This window comes from Ursus arctos, chromosome X, assembly GCF_023065955.2.
Source record: "Ursus arctos isolate Adak ecotype North America chromosome X, UrsArc2.0, whole genome shotgun sequence".
Taxonomy (NCBI): Eukaryota; Metazoa; Chordata; class Mammalia; order Carnivora; family Ursidae; genus Ursus; species Ursus arctos.
Genome location: NC_079873.1, coordinates 87,260,414 through 87,277,199, shown reverse-complemented (window position 1 = coordinate 87,277,199; position 16,786 = coordinate 87,260,414). Strand labels below are relative to the sequence as shown.

Sequence of the window (16,786 nt, the reverse complement as noted above, 5' to 3'; positions counted from 1 at the left end):
TATATCTACTTCCCACTGTCCCGTCAAGAGAGGGATGGAAGGGGGGTAGCCAAGGGATGATAGGGACTGTTAGGGAGGAGGCAGAGCTGCAGGTCTACTGCTTTGGACTGCCAAACACACCTGAACTAGCAGATAGAATCCCAGAATTAGTGTTTCCAAAAGTGCAGTCAACAACCACCTGCATCAAAATCAGCCAAAGAAGCTTTTTAGACAACGTAGATTCTCGAGCCTCCCATCCCCACAGCATCTTCAGTGTTCGTAGGTCTGAAGCAGGGCCCAGGAATCTGCATTTTGGCAAGCACCCAGGCCAAGTCTAATATGCACTGAAGTTTGAGAACCACTGCTGTTGACAAATCCCAAGTAGTTCATTTGACTTCAATAGCCATGCTCAACAGCTCTACTCTTTCTCATTTTCAGTATTGCCCCTTTCTGGAAAGTTCTTTCTCTCCACCTCTGCCTGCAGAAATCCTGCCGATATTTCAGAGCCCCACTCAAATATAACCTCTTTTGTAGTGCCTTCCCTGCTTTCTGGCCCCCATCTGCAAACAGCTGGGACCGCTCTGGAAGAATGAGAAGGGATAGTGGTCGCTCTCAGTAGTGGAATGTGAGGGGAGTTGAAAGCGTGAGAATGAAGCTAGAGCATGGGTTCTGAGGTTTAGTAGCTGAATTTGTGCACTCAAGCTGAGGTTGTCACAGGGCTGGAAGCTGGGTAACCAGTAAAAGAGTAACACACACCAAGCCCCTCGGTGGTCAGAGCAGTAATTCCAACCACTTAGCAACATAATCACGGAGAAGGATTTGCAGCTGTTTGCTGCCTGGAGAAGGGGTGGGGGAGCATGAGGAGGGACAGACACAATGGCCACCTACCAGACAACTGCATATGTTCAGTAGAGAGATGAACCTGTTTGTAGCACCCACTGAGGGGGATCTTGCAGTTTGAGAAGGGTTAATTGGACTACTGAGGGGGCATCAGTACTAGGGTGCGAGGGACGCTGGGGACAATGGCTGGCAGTGAGTTGGCACTGGAGGAAGGACTCTCTTTTACCCCTGATGTTTTGCGGTGGAGCTTGCGCACTTGAACTGAGGTTGCTACGAGGGCTCTAACGTAGATAAACCGATATCAAAGTCACTCCCAGCAGGCCCCAGAGCAATGGGAACAGGACGTTCGAACCACCCAGCCACCTTGGGAAAGAGGAAGGTGGCCGATTCTTTAGAGACAGGGAACTGACCCCCCTCTAGACCACCGCACATGCGTAGTAAGCTGGAGGTCAGGGCATGGAAGGGAATGGCAATACTCATTATGGGGACTTTCTCTACTTCAGGGCTTCCAAGAGACCTGGACTACTTCCATATTCTGAAGATTCCCGTATATTTTTTTAAACTGAATTCAAACAAAAATGGAGTTACAAAAACCATGATGTATTTTAAATGCTTACATCTTTTTAAAATGGCATTTTTAGCCCCGAGGCAAAACCACAATACAATGTATAGCATTGGGTGAGGTCCAGAAATCTGCATTTTTAATAAATGAACCCTGAATTCTATGAGGAGAAGAAATCACTCCAAGTGAGGTAGGCTTCCCTTGAAATGCCGGGGAAGTGAATTCTCTTACTTCAGTTTGGGGTGTGTTGCTTTCCCCCCATAGGGAAATAGAGCGGGTCTTCTGTCCAAATGAAGTAAGCAGCTACTAGTTAATGTGAAAAAATGCCAAAATATCCCCTTACCCAAAACACCCTCCAACCAGCCTGCCATTGGGTCCAAGATTCCTGGGAGTAGCTTTTCTCCTTAAAGGTTATTATTAGCTCTGCTATGTCTATGCCTGCCACTCTCCGTTTGCATTATGTTATAAAGCTTTCCAATTTGCTAAGGCAAGATGGTTTCTGGCAGGAGATCTAAGAAAGTGCATAAGAATTTGTCAAAAGCTGGTTAGAAATGGGCCTCGTGGTTTGATTGCAAGGAAAATAACCTTGAGCTTGGATTTGTTGAGAAATGTGAAATTGAACAGACATATGCATTTGACCTCGCTGTGGCCATGTGTTCAGAATCTGAGCTAGTCAACAACATTTGAGGATGTGTTCTACAGTTACAGTACATTACACAGGGACAGTGAAAGGAGATAACATAAAGAGAAGCCCTGTCCTGCTCTACAGGACCTGACAATCTCAAAGGCAATGCATTGGCACACACGTGAACTAGAACACATATGTAAATCTATGTCTCATTAAAAGCATATTATGGGGGCACCTGGGTGGCTCATTTGGTTAAGCGTCTGCCTTCGGCTCAGGTCATCCCTGGGATTGAGTCCCACATCCAGTTCCCTGCTCAGCAGAGACTCTGCTTCTCCCTCTCCCTCTGCCCCTCCCCCATGCTCATGCGCACTCTCTCTCTCTCACTCACTCTCGCTCTCAAGGAAATAAATAAAATCTTTTTAAAAATTAAAAAAAAATGAAAGCACATTATGCTTGCACAAAAGTCCTGAAAATTTTGGAAAATATGGAAGAGGAAGAACCACAGCCTGTGGTTGTGTACGTATATCTTACACAAAAGAACCCTCCCAGGGGCTGATCTTGGAGAACGTTCAAAAGTAATAGTTGAGCAGAAAGGGTAGGGCAGAGAGTAGGAGAATGCATACCCACCAAACACTGGAAATAAGCAAAGAAAATGACAATGTCTGATTTGTCCATCACACAAGGTGAAAGGCTAGCCCCATGCAGACGCATAAAAACCTTTTGGACATCATACAATCAGGGAAGTTGTAGACAAGTAAACTACAAAAGCCACAGCTATAATCTTGCAATTCAAATTACATCAAATATTGAAAATAAAACAGATTTCTACAAGCCAAATCATCTTTTTGTCCCTGTTGTTCACTGCTACAATCCTAACACCTAACGTCTATATATATTTGGTGAATGAGTGAATGTATGAATGAATACTTACTAATCACTTTACAGCACACACGGTTTAATCCTGCCAGGTGCTCTATTATTTCCAGATCTTCAGGTTTCTGGTGTTAATTCCACCACCACTTTTGCTCAACATAGGAATCAAAGAATGGAGGTTAGGTGGACCATGAATTAATACATGATAAATGAATGGAAGAGCACTGTTGAGACAGTAATTTGCAGTAACCTCTCTGCTAAATTAGTACATAGAAATTCCCAACCTGAGCTCACCTGAGTACTAGGGGCAGTAAATGGTAGCAGTGGGGGTCCTTGAGCTATTTTCAAAATGCTTAGCCACAATCATATCCTCCATCTAAATGGACTAGGGACAGTGAGTGACATTCCTCAGATGAAAGACTGGCTGTTTGGGGCCATCAAAGGGTAAAATGAAGATTCAAGGTTTGTTTCTGGTGTTACGCACTCAGAAATGTAGTGGAAAGAACCCCCATCCTCCTCTGCATGCCAGCTTGCCTACAGCACCATTGTCTCTGAAGGCAGGATTTCAGGGCAGTGATAGTTACTATGCCAATAATTGTGTGCATATATATATGTGCGTGTGTATGCAATTTTTATATTGAAGCGGTCTTAGTCCTGGGTCTCATCAAGGGCATTCAAGTGCTTTTCCAGCATACTCTAATGAATTTGGAGGGAGAAAAAAACCTATATATACTTTTATATGTTTTCAGGTTGACATCTAGATATGTCATGCTAAGAGTTTAAACCATGGCAAATGATGTAATTTCTAGAATAAGGTAAATATTGACATTTAAAATAAAACTATCTGATCACTCATTTAAATGTATTCAATGAAATCTGAAGACCATAGTGATTTGTGACTCATAACCATGTATTTAAAAATTAAATGGCTGGGCACCTGGGTGGCTCAGTCTGTTAAGTGTCTTGCTTTCGGCTCAGGTCATGATCCCAGGGTCCTGGGATTGAGCCCTGCATCGGAAAGAGAGAGAGAGCACAAGCAGGGGGAGCAGCAGAGGGAGAGGGAGAAGCAGGCTCTCTGCTGAGCAGGCAGCCTGATGCAGGACTCAATCCCAGGACCCAAAGGCTTAACCAACTGAGCCACCCAGGTGCCCCAGGCATACTCCCTTTTATTGTGCTTCACAGACACTATGATGTTTTTTACAAATTGAAGGTTTGTGGCAACCCTACATTGAGCAAGTCCACTGGCATGTTGGAAAATGCTTTTTCCAACAGCATTTGCTCACCTTTTGTCTCTGTCTCGCATTTTGGTAATTCTTGCAATATTTCAAACGTATTCATCATTATTCTATTTGTTATGGTGATCTGTGATCAGTGACTATGACTTGCTGAAAGCTCAGATGATGGTTACCATTTTTTGGCAATAAAGTACTTTCTAATTGGGGAGGCTGGGTGGCTTAGTCGGTTAAGCACCCAGGTCTTGATTTCAGCTTAGGTCATGATCTCAGTGTCCTGGGATCAAGCCCCACATCAGGCTCCATGTTCAGCGGGGAGTCTGCTTAAGAATTCTCTCTCTCCTTCTCCCTCTGCCCCTCGCCCCACGCTCGCTCGCTCTCTCTAAAATAAATCTTTAAAGTACTTTCTAATTAAAGTACGCACATTGTTGTTTGAACATACTGCTATTGCACACTCAACAGATGACAGTATAATGTAAACGTACCTTTTATATGCACTACAAAACCAAAAATTCATTTGACTTGCTTTATGCGATATTTGCTTTATGCGATATTTGCTTTATTGTGATGGTCTGGAACTGAGACCATGATATCTCCGAGATATGCCTATATATATAAAAAAACTATCAAAGTTCACCTGTAAGAAAACAACATACTAGAAATGGGCAAAGGATCTGAACAGACACCTCACCACAGAGGATATAGAGATATCATGCATCTGAAAAGATGCTCAACATCAGTAGCTATTTGGGAAATGCATCTTAAAATCATAATGAGCTCCAACTACTTCTCTGTCAGAATGGCTAAACTTTAAAAACCTGACATATGGCACTGAGTCATGTATGGTAATGTTGAATCACTGCATCGTACACCTGAAACTAATATAACACTGCGTGTTATCTAACTGGAATTAAAACAAAAACTTGATTAAAAAAATTAAAACCTGGCGAATGCTAAGGAAGTTACAGAGCAAGCGGTGGGAATGCAAAACCACACAGCCACTCAGGAAGACAGTTTGGCAGTTCATTATAAAGTTAAACGTACACTTCGCACATGACTCAACAAGAACACCCTAGCTAGTTAAGCTAGAGAGGTTAAATTTAGGTTCAACAAAAACCTTGTACATGTATGTTCAGAGCAGCTTTAGTCATAATTGCTGAAACTAGAAACACCCAAATGTTCTTCAAGAAGTGAATGAACAAACTTCATCCATATAACAGTACATCCATATAATGGAAAACCACTCAGCACTAAAATGGAACATGGATGAATCTCAAAGCCAGTCTCAAAAAGGCTATCTACTGTATGATACCATCTATCTGGTATCTTGGAAGAGGCAAACTAAAGCGATGGAGAATGGAGGGGCACCTGGGTGGCTCAGTTGGTTAAGCGTCTGCCTTCGGCTGCGGTTGTGATCCCTAGGGTCCTGGGATTGAGCCCGTATCGGGCTCCCTACTCAGCGGGGAGCCTGCTTCTCCCCCTCCCTCTGCCTACTGCTCCCCCTGCTTGTGTTCTCTCTCTCTGTGTCAAATAAATAAATAAAAATCTTCTTTAAAAAAAGCATTGGAGAATGAAGCAGTGGTTGCCAGGGGCTAGGGGTTGGGGAGAGATTGATTACAAAGGGGCAACACTAGGGAATTTGGGGAAGGTGGTGGGACTGTTCTGTCTGGAACATGTAAGGATGTCATTTAAAGGGTTCTTCAGGTGCATAAATGGCATCACGGTACACTTTATGTTGCTTTTTTCACTTCCAGGTCTTGGAGCTCTTACAGATGTATGGATAAGCACATATACACATATATATGTTCTATATATAAAATGGTGACAGATCTATATTTGTAATAGCTATACTGCAAGCCATTTTGTGGACATAACATCATTTACTTAAGCAGGCTCCCACTGTTGGATATTTAGGTCGTTGCCAGTTGTTTCGCTATGACAAGCTACAGTGCTACAGTGAACGACCCTGTGGATACATCTTTTTGCAAGTATAATGATCAGATAAATCTCTAAAAGTAGGATTACCGGGTCCTGGGGTATGTGTAATTTGAATTTTTATACCTACTGACAGATTGCCCTCCACAGAAGCAAGCCAAACTTTTAGAATGAGTCATGGGTGCATTTTGCAGTTTCCAATTCCAAATTCTTGAACTTCTCCCTTTCACAGGATCATGCCGATATTGAGTGGAAGTTTGCAAGGACAAAGCTCTGGATGAGTTACTTTGATGAAGGTGGCACCTTGCCACCTCCTTTCAACATCATCCCCAGTCCCAAGTCATTTCTTTACCTTGGCAACTGGTTCAACAACACCTTCTGCCCCAAAAGAGACCCTGATGGCAGACGGAGAAGGCACAACTTGAGAAGCTTTACAGTAAGGCTTTTTAAAATTCCATTTCTTTTTAAACAAAATTGTTTTCTATCTTCCCCCCTGCCCTATCCTTCATGACAGTCCCTGTATTAAACAGCATAAAATCACTCCAACCTACAGAGGCATGGGGGTTTGTCAGACAGGAGCTCCTGTGTTATTCCCCAGCCCTAATATTTAGAAATATATTCGAGTGGATGGGTTGCCGGGAGACCACTGATGTGAGCTCTTTCTCCATTTTCAATTACAGGAACGCCACGCTGACAGTCTGATACAGAATCAACATTATCAGGTAAAGCTCATCCCAGGGACTAAGCAAAATCGTTCTTGGTCAGTTGGTGTGACCTTGGACAAGTCACTTAACCTTGCTGAGCCTTGGTTTCCTCATCTGTTAAATGAGGGTGATATAACTTAACTCACAGGGTTGTTGTGAGAATCGAGTGGTGAGCAACGTATGCATGATCATGTTGTGCGTGTATGTCCAGGCACGTTTAGTGGTACCTACCATCATCACCATTACTGATACAATGTAGAGTGACCACGTGTGTGCCATTCCCAGGAGGCTAAGTAAAAAGAGGCCATCCTGAGGTGCCTGGGTGGCTCAGTCAGTTGGCCTTCTGATTCTTGATTCCGACTCAGGTCATGATCTCAGGGTCGTGGGATCGAGCCCCACGCCAGGCTCTGCACTCAGTGGGGTGGTGCCTGCTTAGGAATCTCTTTGTCCCTCTCCCTCTGCCCCTCCCCCCTCTCTAAAATAAATAAATAAAATCTTTTTTAAAAAGAGGGATCCCTGTAAAAGAGAAGTGTACATTGACTTTAAGAAAAATATTTGGATTATATAATTAGCAGACATCGAAATCAGCAGACTTCGTGACACCAAAGAATGACTTCGTGACACCAAAGAAAGAGGGAAGAACAACTCTCATCTTACTAGGAGGGTTAAAGTGTAATCCAACCTGAAAGGAAAGGCACTGGCCATGACCATCCAAGGATTATTCCACTCTCATTATTCTATAAATGTGAATCTGTGTTTGCCTTCTTTGTGGGCAGAAGTGTTTCTTGTTGGGTGAATTTGATTTTGCTGACCCACTCTGTCACCACATGTGGACACACAGTCATTCTTCATTTAGTCAATGGACTTAACTGGATTATTGTGGAAAATGATTGGATCCCGGGAGGATTTCCTATTGCAAAGACAGTCGGAGCATGTTTTATTTCTTGACAGTGTTTCTTATTTTACTGAGAGCCTGAGAAGAAAACTGAATGCCCTTTATGTTTTTTTTTTTTTAATTTCCAGGAAGTCATCAGGAATTTAGTCAAAAGATATGTGGCTGCTATGATAAGAAATTCCAAAACAAACGAGGGACTAACAGAAGAAAATTTTAAGGTAATCGAATCATGAAGTAGTATAATTTCTCATTTCACATTGTCATTGGGGGCACCTGGGTGGCTCAGTCAGTTAAGCATCCAACTCTTTTTTTTTAATGTTTTTTTATTATGTTAGTCACCAAACAGTACATCCCTGGTTTCTGATGTAAAGTTCGATGATTCATTAGTTGCGTATAACACCCAGTGCACCATGCAATACGTACCCTCCTTACTACCCATCACCAGCCTATCCCATTCCCCCAGTTTGTTTCTCAGAGTCCATAGTCTCTCACGCTTCATTCCCCCTTCTGATTACCCCCCTTTCTTTATCCCTTTCTTCCCCTACTGATCTTCCTATCTCTTATGTTCCATAGATGAGTGAAACCATATGATAATTGTCTTTCTCTGCTTGACTTATTTCACTTAGCATAATCTCCTCCAGTGCCGTCCATGTTGCAGCAAATGTTGAGAACTCGTTCTTTCTGATAGCTGAGTAATATTCCATTGTATATATGGACCACAACTTCTTAATCCAGTCATCTGTTGAAGGGCATCTCGGCTCCTTCCACGATTTAGCTATTGTGGACAATGCTCTATGAACATTGGGGTGCATATGGCCCTTCTCTTCACTACGTCTGTATCTTTGGGGTAAATACCCAGTATTGCAATGGCTGGGTCATAGGGTAGCTCAATTTTTAACTTTTTAAGGGACCTCCACACTGTTTTCCAGAGTGGCTGTACCAACTTGCATTCCCACCAACAATGTAGGAGGGATCCCCTTTCTCCACATCCTCTCCAGCAATTGCTGTTTCCTGCCTTGTAAATTCTACTTTCTGATTTGATTTCTGGGATTCTCGATACCAGGAAGACATGCTCAGCATGGAGACTGCTTCAGCTTCTCCCTCTCCCTCTGCCCTCCCCCTGCCTGCTCTCGTGTGTGTGTGTGTGTGTGTGTGCGCGCGCGCACTCTCTCTCTCTCTCACTCTCGCTCTCTCTCAAAAGAAAAAAAGAATGGTCTGTCATCCAGTCAATGGAGAGATTTCATCAATGTCTGTCACCACAATCAGCTTTATGAACAAAAGAAATTTGTCTTATGCATCCTTTTAATATTCTAGGTGTCTCCCAGTGTAGGAATTGAGGGCTTTAAGTGTTGTGGCAAAGATGTGTGGTGAGGGGCAAGAAAGCAAAAGGAAGATGCCTACAAATGTATAGGCCTTCTTTACTTAAGAGATAATAAGACAAAGACCAACTAATCCATTATTAAATCTAAGATTTAACAAACCTTACCACAAAACATCAGAATTCTCCTAATACTAGCATTAGCCTAAAACAGTGGTTCTCAATCAGGGGCAATTTTTTTCCCTAGGGCACATTTGGCCATGTCTGGAGACATTTGTAGTTGTCACACTGGACGTGTGTGCTAGTGGCATCTAGTGGGTGGAGACCAAGATTGCTACTAAACACCCTACAATGCACAAGACCACCCCCCACAACCAAGATTATCCAGCTAACATGTCAAGTGATTGAGAAACCCTACCTTAGAACACATGTATATTTGCCTTTTTTAAAAAAGATTTCATTTATTTATTTGTGAGAGAGAGCGAGCACAAACAGGGGAAGTGGCAGGCAGAGCAGGCAGAGGGAGAAGCAGACTCCCCGATGAGAAAGGAGCCTGATGCGGGACTCGATCCCAGGACCCCAGGATCATGACCTGAGCTGAAGGCAGATGCTTAACCAACTGAGCCACCCAGGTGTCCACACAAATTTTCTGAGGAACATAAAAAGGCCATTATCCAGGGTGCCTGGATGGCTCAGTTGGTTGAGCCTCCAGCTCTTGGTTTTGGCTCAGGTCATGATCTCAGGGTCATGCGTCAGTCTCCACATTCAGCACAGAGTCTGCTTGGATTTCTCTCTCCCTTTCCCTCTGCCCCTCCTCACTTCCCTCCCTCCGCCTCCCTGTCTCTCTTTCTCTCTCCCTCAAATAAATAAATAAATCTTTTTTTAAAAGGCCATTATCCTAATCCATAGATACAACTCATCTATTGAGGGCCTGCTATGTGCCAAGCATTCCACTGGGTGCTGGGGTACAGTGATGAACAAGATATCACCAGCCCCTACTCTCGCGGAGTGACACACAGACAGTAACAAGAGAAGGTGACAGATGACTGAGTGTTCTGACAGGATAAACACAGGGTGCTGTGGAGACAGAGAGGAAGGACACTCAACTGGGGTCTGGGGAGTCAGGGCAGCTCTTCAGAAGAAGCTGTGTTTAAGCTGAGGCTTGCAGGAGGAGCCAGATAAAGGAGAGTTGCAGAGAAGAGTATTCTAAACAGACAGAACAGCACAGGCAAAGGCCCAGAGGCAAGAGAGAATAGGTCCATGCAGGTGGACAGTAGAGAGCCAGAGGAAAGAGTAGGAAGAGCTGACACGGGGCCTTGAAAGACCTTGTAGTCCTTGGAATGGCATTTCTACTTTTACCCGAGGTCAGTGACAAGTTACTAAAGAGTTTTGAGCAGGGGAGCAATAGGACTCAACTTAAGCTTTTAAAAGGTGGTTTTTAAAGAAGCAATCTAGCATCTAGGCAGCCAGTTAGACATAGAAGACATTTCCTGGGGACGCCTGGGTGGCTCAGTCAGTTAAGCGTCTGCCTTCAGCTCAGGGTCCTGGGATCGAGCCTGCTTCTCTCTCTGCCTGCTGCTCCCCCTGCTTGTGCTCCCTCTCTCTGACAAATAAATAAAATCTTAAAAAAAAGAAGACAACATTTCCTGAGGTCTTGAGTGGACAGGGCTCCCTGTCCTCAAAGAGCAGTCTCTAACCTGACATGTTCCACTTCCCTACTTTTATTTCTTAGGGTCCTAAAGCTTTTCATCTTCCATAGTCTTTCTGTATGCAGATATGCCTATGAGAGCTAGTACCTCAGTTGCTGCTTAGCGCTTTGGCAGGGACAGATCTGTTGGTGTCCTCCTGATAAGCGCCATCTGAAATCAACTTTACAAATTGCCCAATTTTTCCAATGGCTAGCCCTGCCCACAGAATTATATGTTTTTCTTGTGCTGGCATAATGTGAGATTTTGCTGGTAGTCTGGGTACTTTGTGATTTGCCATTAGGCAAAACCTGGAACATTCCGAAGGACACCCAACAAGCCTACCTTGAACTAAAGACCAAGCTTCTCAATGTAACGTGTCTTCTCTCTTGCCCTAGGAATTAAAGCAGGACATCTCCAGCTTTCGATATGAAGTACTTGACCTCTTAGGAAATAGGAAACACTCAAGGAGAAGCTTTTCCACGAGCAGCACTGAATTCTTTCAGAGGGATGATACCAATGATGGCAGCGGCGGGGCTCGGGCGAAATCCAAGAGTGTCTCTTTCAACTTAGGCTGCAAGAAAAAGGCCTGCCATGGGCCACCTCTCATCAGAACCATGCCGAGAGCTGGGAGTGCCCAAGGGAAGTCAAAAGCTGAGTCATCAAGCAAACGGTCCTTCATGGGTCCTTCTCTCAAGAAACTCGGTCTCCTGTTCTCCAAGTTTAACGGTCATAAGTCCGAACCCAGTTCAGAGCCAATGTACACCATTTCGGATGGCATTGCTCAGCAGCACTATATGTGGCAGGACATCAGATATTCTCAGATGGAGAAAGGGAAAGCGGGGGCCTGTTCTCAAAGTGAAATTAACCTCAGTGAGGTAGAATTAGGTGAAGTCCGGGGCGGGGCTGAGAGCAGTGAATGCCCCCTAGCCTGTGCTAGCTCTCTTCGCTGTGCATCCAGCATCTGCTCCTCAAATTCTAAACTTTTAGACTCCTCAGAGGACGTATTTGAAACGTGGGGAGAGGCCTGCGACCTGCTCATGCACAAATGGGGTGATGGACAGGAAGAACAAGTTACAACGCGGCTCTAAGCCAAGCCCCCATCCCCTGTTCTGAAACACAAGAGAAAATTTGTAATTTCCTTGCTCTTAGAGGTGACGTAGAATCTGATTCCCTCTTTGCCCACCCCCCCACCAGAAAGGAGAGTGAAACTCCTAGTATTTTCACTGTCTTTTATAGCCACATTTTCCATTTTTTTGTTCTTGTTAGTATGATTATCATTACTGCTATTATTTGCCTTTTTATGCCTATTAACACGAAGTCCATCTCACAACCAACTGCAGGGGTGTTTGCCCCGAATCAGCAGAGGTGCAGTCGGGTGCTTTACCCTTTCGCTTTGCTTTTCTTACCCTTGCTTCCTTGAAGCTCCAGGTGCCACTTTGCTACTGTTGCTGCCCCGCAGATTCCCGACCTTCCTCAGGATCTCACGCCGTTTCCCCCACGGGGCTGAGGGAGGTGCTCAGCAGTCCCCACCAGCTATCAGATGAGGCAAGCCAACCTGCCTATCTCTGTCGCCCATTCCAGTTCAATGAACAGCATCACAGGGAGACTGAGAACAGACTCCAAAGAATTGTCAGTTTGTGTTTTCTAGGTAGAACTGGTCTTCTTGTTTTTGTTTTTAAACACAACTTCTCCTTATCGTGGGGGCTGTTGAGTGTTTTGTTTCAAAAAGATGTGTTAGTTTCCCCAGTGTGTGCCAGTGAATATTTACCATGTAGTACGTGTCCTATCTAATAAGTTAGTGAATTCCTTTCCTGTGTTTGTGTGTTTCAGTTGACTTACTACCTGTCAAAATGTGATAGTATCGAAATTAGTATTTAGGACATGTGTTTTTAAGAACTTCTACTGCGCTCTAACCAGTAGTCGCTACATCTCATACATCGGCAAGAAAAATAATTAGCTGGTACATTTATAGTTTTAATCATCATTGCTGTCAAAAGCATTTCTAAGGCGAAAGTCTGGGTTTGAAAATATTTTTTTATCAGAAAAATAACATCTTGCTGAGGTGTCGAAATCCGAAAAGAGCACCTTCATTTTAATTAATTGCATTCTGATGAAAAAACAATTTTAGGTCTAGATAACCTGATTCAGGTTGCAGTTTTAATATTCATTGCAGGCAGTGGAATTGCATGCGTCAACTTATGTTAGATACATAACATAACCCTAGTGACTTCATGAAACTGTAAATGTGATCCAAATTCTGTCTTCAAAGAAAGCTGAATTTATACATACAAATTCTTTTCCACAGCTTGAGTTACCTCATCAAAATCTGAATGTGCAGGTTAAAAAAAATGAAGTCTATAACGCATATGTTCATCACGTTGACCCAATAACCACTGAGTGATAACCTGCTCACCAAGGGTGGGGTTGGGGTTTTTTTTTTTTTGGCTTTGGTTTTCGTGGTTTTTTGTTTTATTATTTTTTACCAACATTAGCACAGAGTTGTCCCCAAATCACACTCTAACATATGACCCGAACAGCCTTAGGTGTGGGTCCTAGAGAGTAAGTTAATAGTGCGTAGCTAAGTAAGAAAGTTAGGTGTTGTTCTGTTCTTGTAAATGTCAACAATAATAGAAATTCATCTAAATTCATGTGTGTACTTTCTGGTACAAGTAAGTAAAATGAAGCATTTTCAAAGAATGCATATATGCCTCCAAAATAGCTTGCGACACTGTAGTTTCTGGGTTATTTGAATTGATTCCCACTTCCAGGCCTAGCTTTGGTGACTGATGGTCAAAACATTCCACATGAAGAGACAAATTGGTGGGAGGGGGGGAATCTGAGGAGGTGTTGAATAAAGCTCAGATCCAAGGAAAAGTGATCAAGAGAACAAGCTGCATCAAGACCCATTTGATAAGACATTGTCCCCCAAATAATTCTTTAACCATATCTGAAGTGGTTATTTACTCAACTCCAACTTCTCTCTCTCCTGCTTCCCTAAGTGGGACTATCATAAGTGACCTTGACATCAATAACAGGTGATTTTCCAGAAGGAAGGTTTCTAAATTTACAGATTTGTAATGTCTAAATTTACAGACTTTTCCAATTGTCAATTTTACTTTCGATAATAAATAGCACCCGGGCTACATTCCTAATTCATACTGATGGCACTAAAAACCAATACATGGCCCTGTTTCATCAAAAGAAAAAGATACCTCTTTCTCACAAATACATGTACTTGTGATAACCTAGGTATAATTGTTTTGGCAGTCACTGTATCAATTTGTCAGAAAACAAGGGTAGCCCTAAAGCCATGCTCCAAAATAGTCTTCTCTCAGTTACATTCTGAGGAGAGAATATGTACAAATGACAGCAGCCAATCTCGACTACTAAAAGAAACCAGTGTCATATTTCATGGGCAGTATATTCCTTTTCAGATCTTCTCAGGGTTATTGTCTTGATGACTTGGGCTTACAACTGCACTAGCTATCTTGAGACCTGGTTATGATGGGGATTGAGGCCAGTGAGCTGTTAAAGCTGGACAGCTATTGCCGTAACTTCCGTATTGGTGACATCAACATTTTTATTCACTCTAACTCAGAAAAGTAAGAACTCTTAACATAGAAAGTAGGAAGGAGAAGAGATTTGTGTTCACCTCTGGACCTCTATAGACCCTCTGGACCAGCTACTGTCAAGAAAGGTATTTCAGGGATGCCTGGGGTGGCTCAGCCAGTTAAGCATCTGCCTTCGGCTCAGGTCATGATCCTAAGGTCCTGGGATAGAGCCCCACATCAGGCTCCTTGCTCAGCGGGGAGCCTGCTTCTCCCTCTGCCTGCCACTCCCCCTGCTTGTACTCACTCTTTCTCTGATTAAAAAATAAAATAAAATTTTTAAAAAGATAAGAAAGGTATTTCAAATACAGTGCTTGAATGTCATCTGACTCCAGAGAAGGTGTAAGCTGATGTGAGAGTGAATTTATAAACAGAGAAAACTGGAGCTAAGAGAGTACCTTAGAGAGAATCCACTCTATCTATCCCGACCTCCATTCCAATCTCTTATTTTACAAACAGAAAAAAAAGCCCATAGAAGAATGACTTGTTCAAGGTCACAGAGCCAGCCAATAAATCCAAATCTACAAAATCATAGAAGCAAGGCATTTATTATTAAGCATATATATGATATGGTATACATAGATGTGAAAATGGAATGGCCACTATACATATATTTTTGTTCATTTGCCCCCAAATTTCAGACTGACATATTCAAATGTATAGTGAAAAATGTACTCCGAAGTCAAATATAATACATGGTATAAGAATCATTTACTCCTTGTCCAAATATCTATACCACGGTTTACCTCCATTATAGTTGGCTTTCTTGTCACTTCTAGACCCCTATATTCATTTGTTTGATTCTACCATAATTCCATCAGAGTGTCCCTGATAATTAGTAAGGGTATAGATCTTGCAAGAAAATGTCTGAATTATATTAGAAAATGACCACTGTTGAAGAATCTCTTCTACTTCCAACTTTAAGTCCAGTGGAGTACAAAGACAGAGGAAAGATTTCAAATTCAAAGTCATCCTTTTTGGAAGATGCCAAATTTTACAGGGGTATAAATGCTCCAAGTTATATTTCTGTGCACTTACATCAGAATATTGCAGATTTCTTTCTGCCTCCCATAGTCATTTTTTATTCTACTCTGACTTAATTTAGGCTATTTCAGCTAAGCCCAAAACATCTAAACATTTGCCTGCAACTTGATTAAAGAACTGGAAAAAAAAAAAAACCTAGGGCCTCTACCTTTTGAGTGACTTGAATAATAAACAAATACTTTTTCAATAAGAACTTTATAGTTGTTATGGCAGTACAAAAGTTCTCCTGTAAATTTCATTGAATTTCAGTGAAAAATATGAGCTGATACCTTAGCCAGAAAATACCAATGACCATTTGATGTTCCTATTTAGGCCTTGTAAATGAAACCCAAGTGGTGTTTTGACTAACAGTTTAAGTGGACCAGAGCTTGCTTGGTTTATTAAACCATCAGATAAAAAGTACTTGAAGTTAGGCAGACATTCTTTCCTGTTTAAAAGTACATAAGAAAAACGGACCATATTACTCTGGTAATCAAGTTTTCAAAACAGTGCTAACAGACTGCTTGTATAGACATAGCCAACGTAAGTTGATGTGATTGTTCAGATCATTTAAATAACTTCTTCATACCTACCTGTCAGCTTCCTCTAACCCTTGTGGCTTTGCCTAAAATCTGTGGGCATTTTAGATTGTTTCTCTGGCTTGCTTTGTCTAGATAATTGTTCCAAATGTTCACTTTGTTGGTGAAGGATTAGCCACTGGGAACTGAGTACCACAATTCAATGTGAACATTACTTTAGTAAAGAGAAGTGCTATTTCTACTGGATTTCCAGTGATCTTTTCCATCTTTGTATCCAACAGATGTGAGTTTTGGCTTGCGCTGCTTTTAGGCGGATGTTTGTAAAAGTGAGAACCTTATCTGTGTTACATATACACGCAGATGCACACAATGAAACTTAATAGTATTTGATCATTCTGGCCTTGGCCCTTCATCTTTTTTGGTAATTATTTGATCATTTCAAAGGGAGGGGGAAGAGGAATAACTTCAATGGAAAGAAATTTCTGAGATATGGTGAGGAATTTCTAAAATAAATTGCCATGACAGTATCTGCTGTAGCACAATTGTTAATATTGAAAGCTCTCAGAATTTCGGGTTTCTGGCTTGAAGAAAAAATAAAGCATTTAGGTCAGAAGAATCTACCTGCAAAAATAAAAATATGCATTTTGTGAATTAAATGAAATCTGCATACTTTGGATTTATTGCATACTTGAGGTATTACTATTCATATGCTGATACGTGGCCTAGGATATCCACCTATAGGCTGCATGGGGTCCAGAGATGATGATTCTGGTAGGCGGTTTTGAGAGCTTTATTTTTAGAAAATGAAATGTTCAGTAAGAAACAAAGGAGGGAACTGCTTGGGACGATACAGGCTGCAGGCCAGGCTGCTCTAGCATTTTTAAGCTCCGTATTTGTTTTATTCCTACTCTAGAGTAGACTTGTATCTTGTACTTGTTAGTTTATTGGACTTGAGTTGTACT

The 16,786-nt window shown here is 42.3% G+C and overlaps 1 protein-coding gene across 1 annotated transcript in view; it reads left to right on the top strand.

Moving 5' to 3' along the window:
* The window catches only part of TRPC5 (transient receptor potential cation channel subfamily C member 5), a 141,447-nt gene extending 129,705 nt beyond the window's left edge, over positions 1-11,742 (top strand). The window contains exons 7-10 of the mRNA XM_026478848.3: positions 6,282-6,485; positions 6,730-6,771; positions 7,777-7,866; positions 11,050-11,742. Coding sequence (XP_026334633.2) covers positions 6,282-6,485; positions 6,730-6,771; positions 7,777-7,866; positions 11,050-11,742 — 1,029 coding nt within the window. The remainder of the gene's footprint in view (positions 1-6,281; positions 6,486-6,729; positions 6,772-7,776; positions 7,867-11,049) is intronic.
* The last annotated feature ends 5,044 nt before the right edge of the window (positions 11,743-16,786 follow it).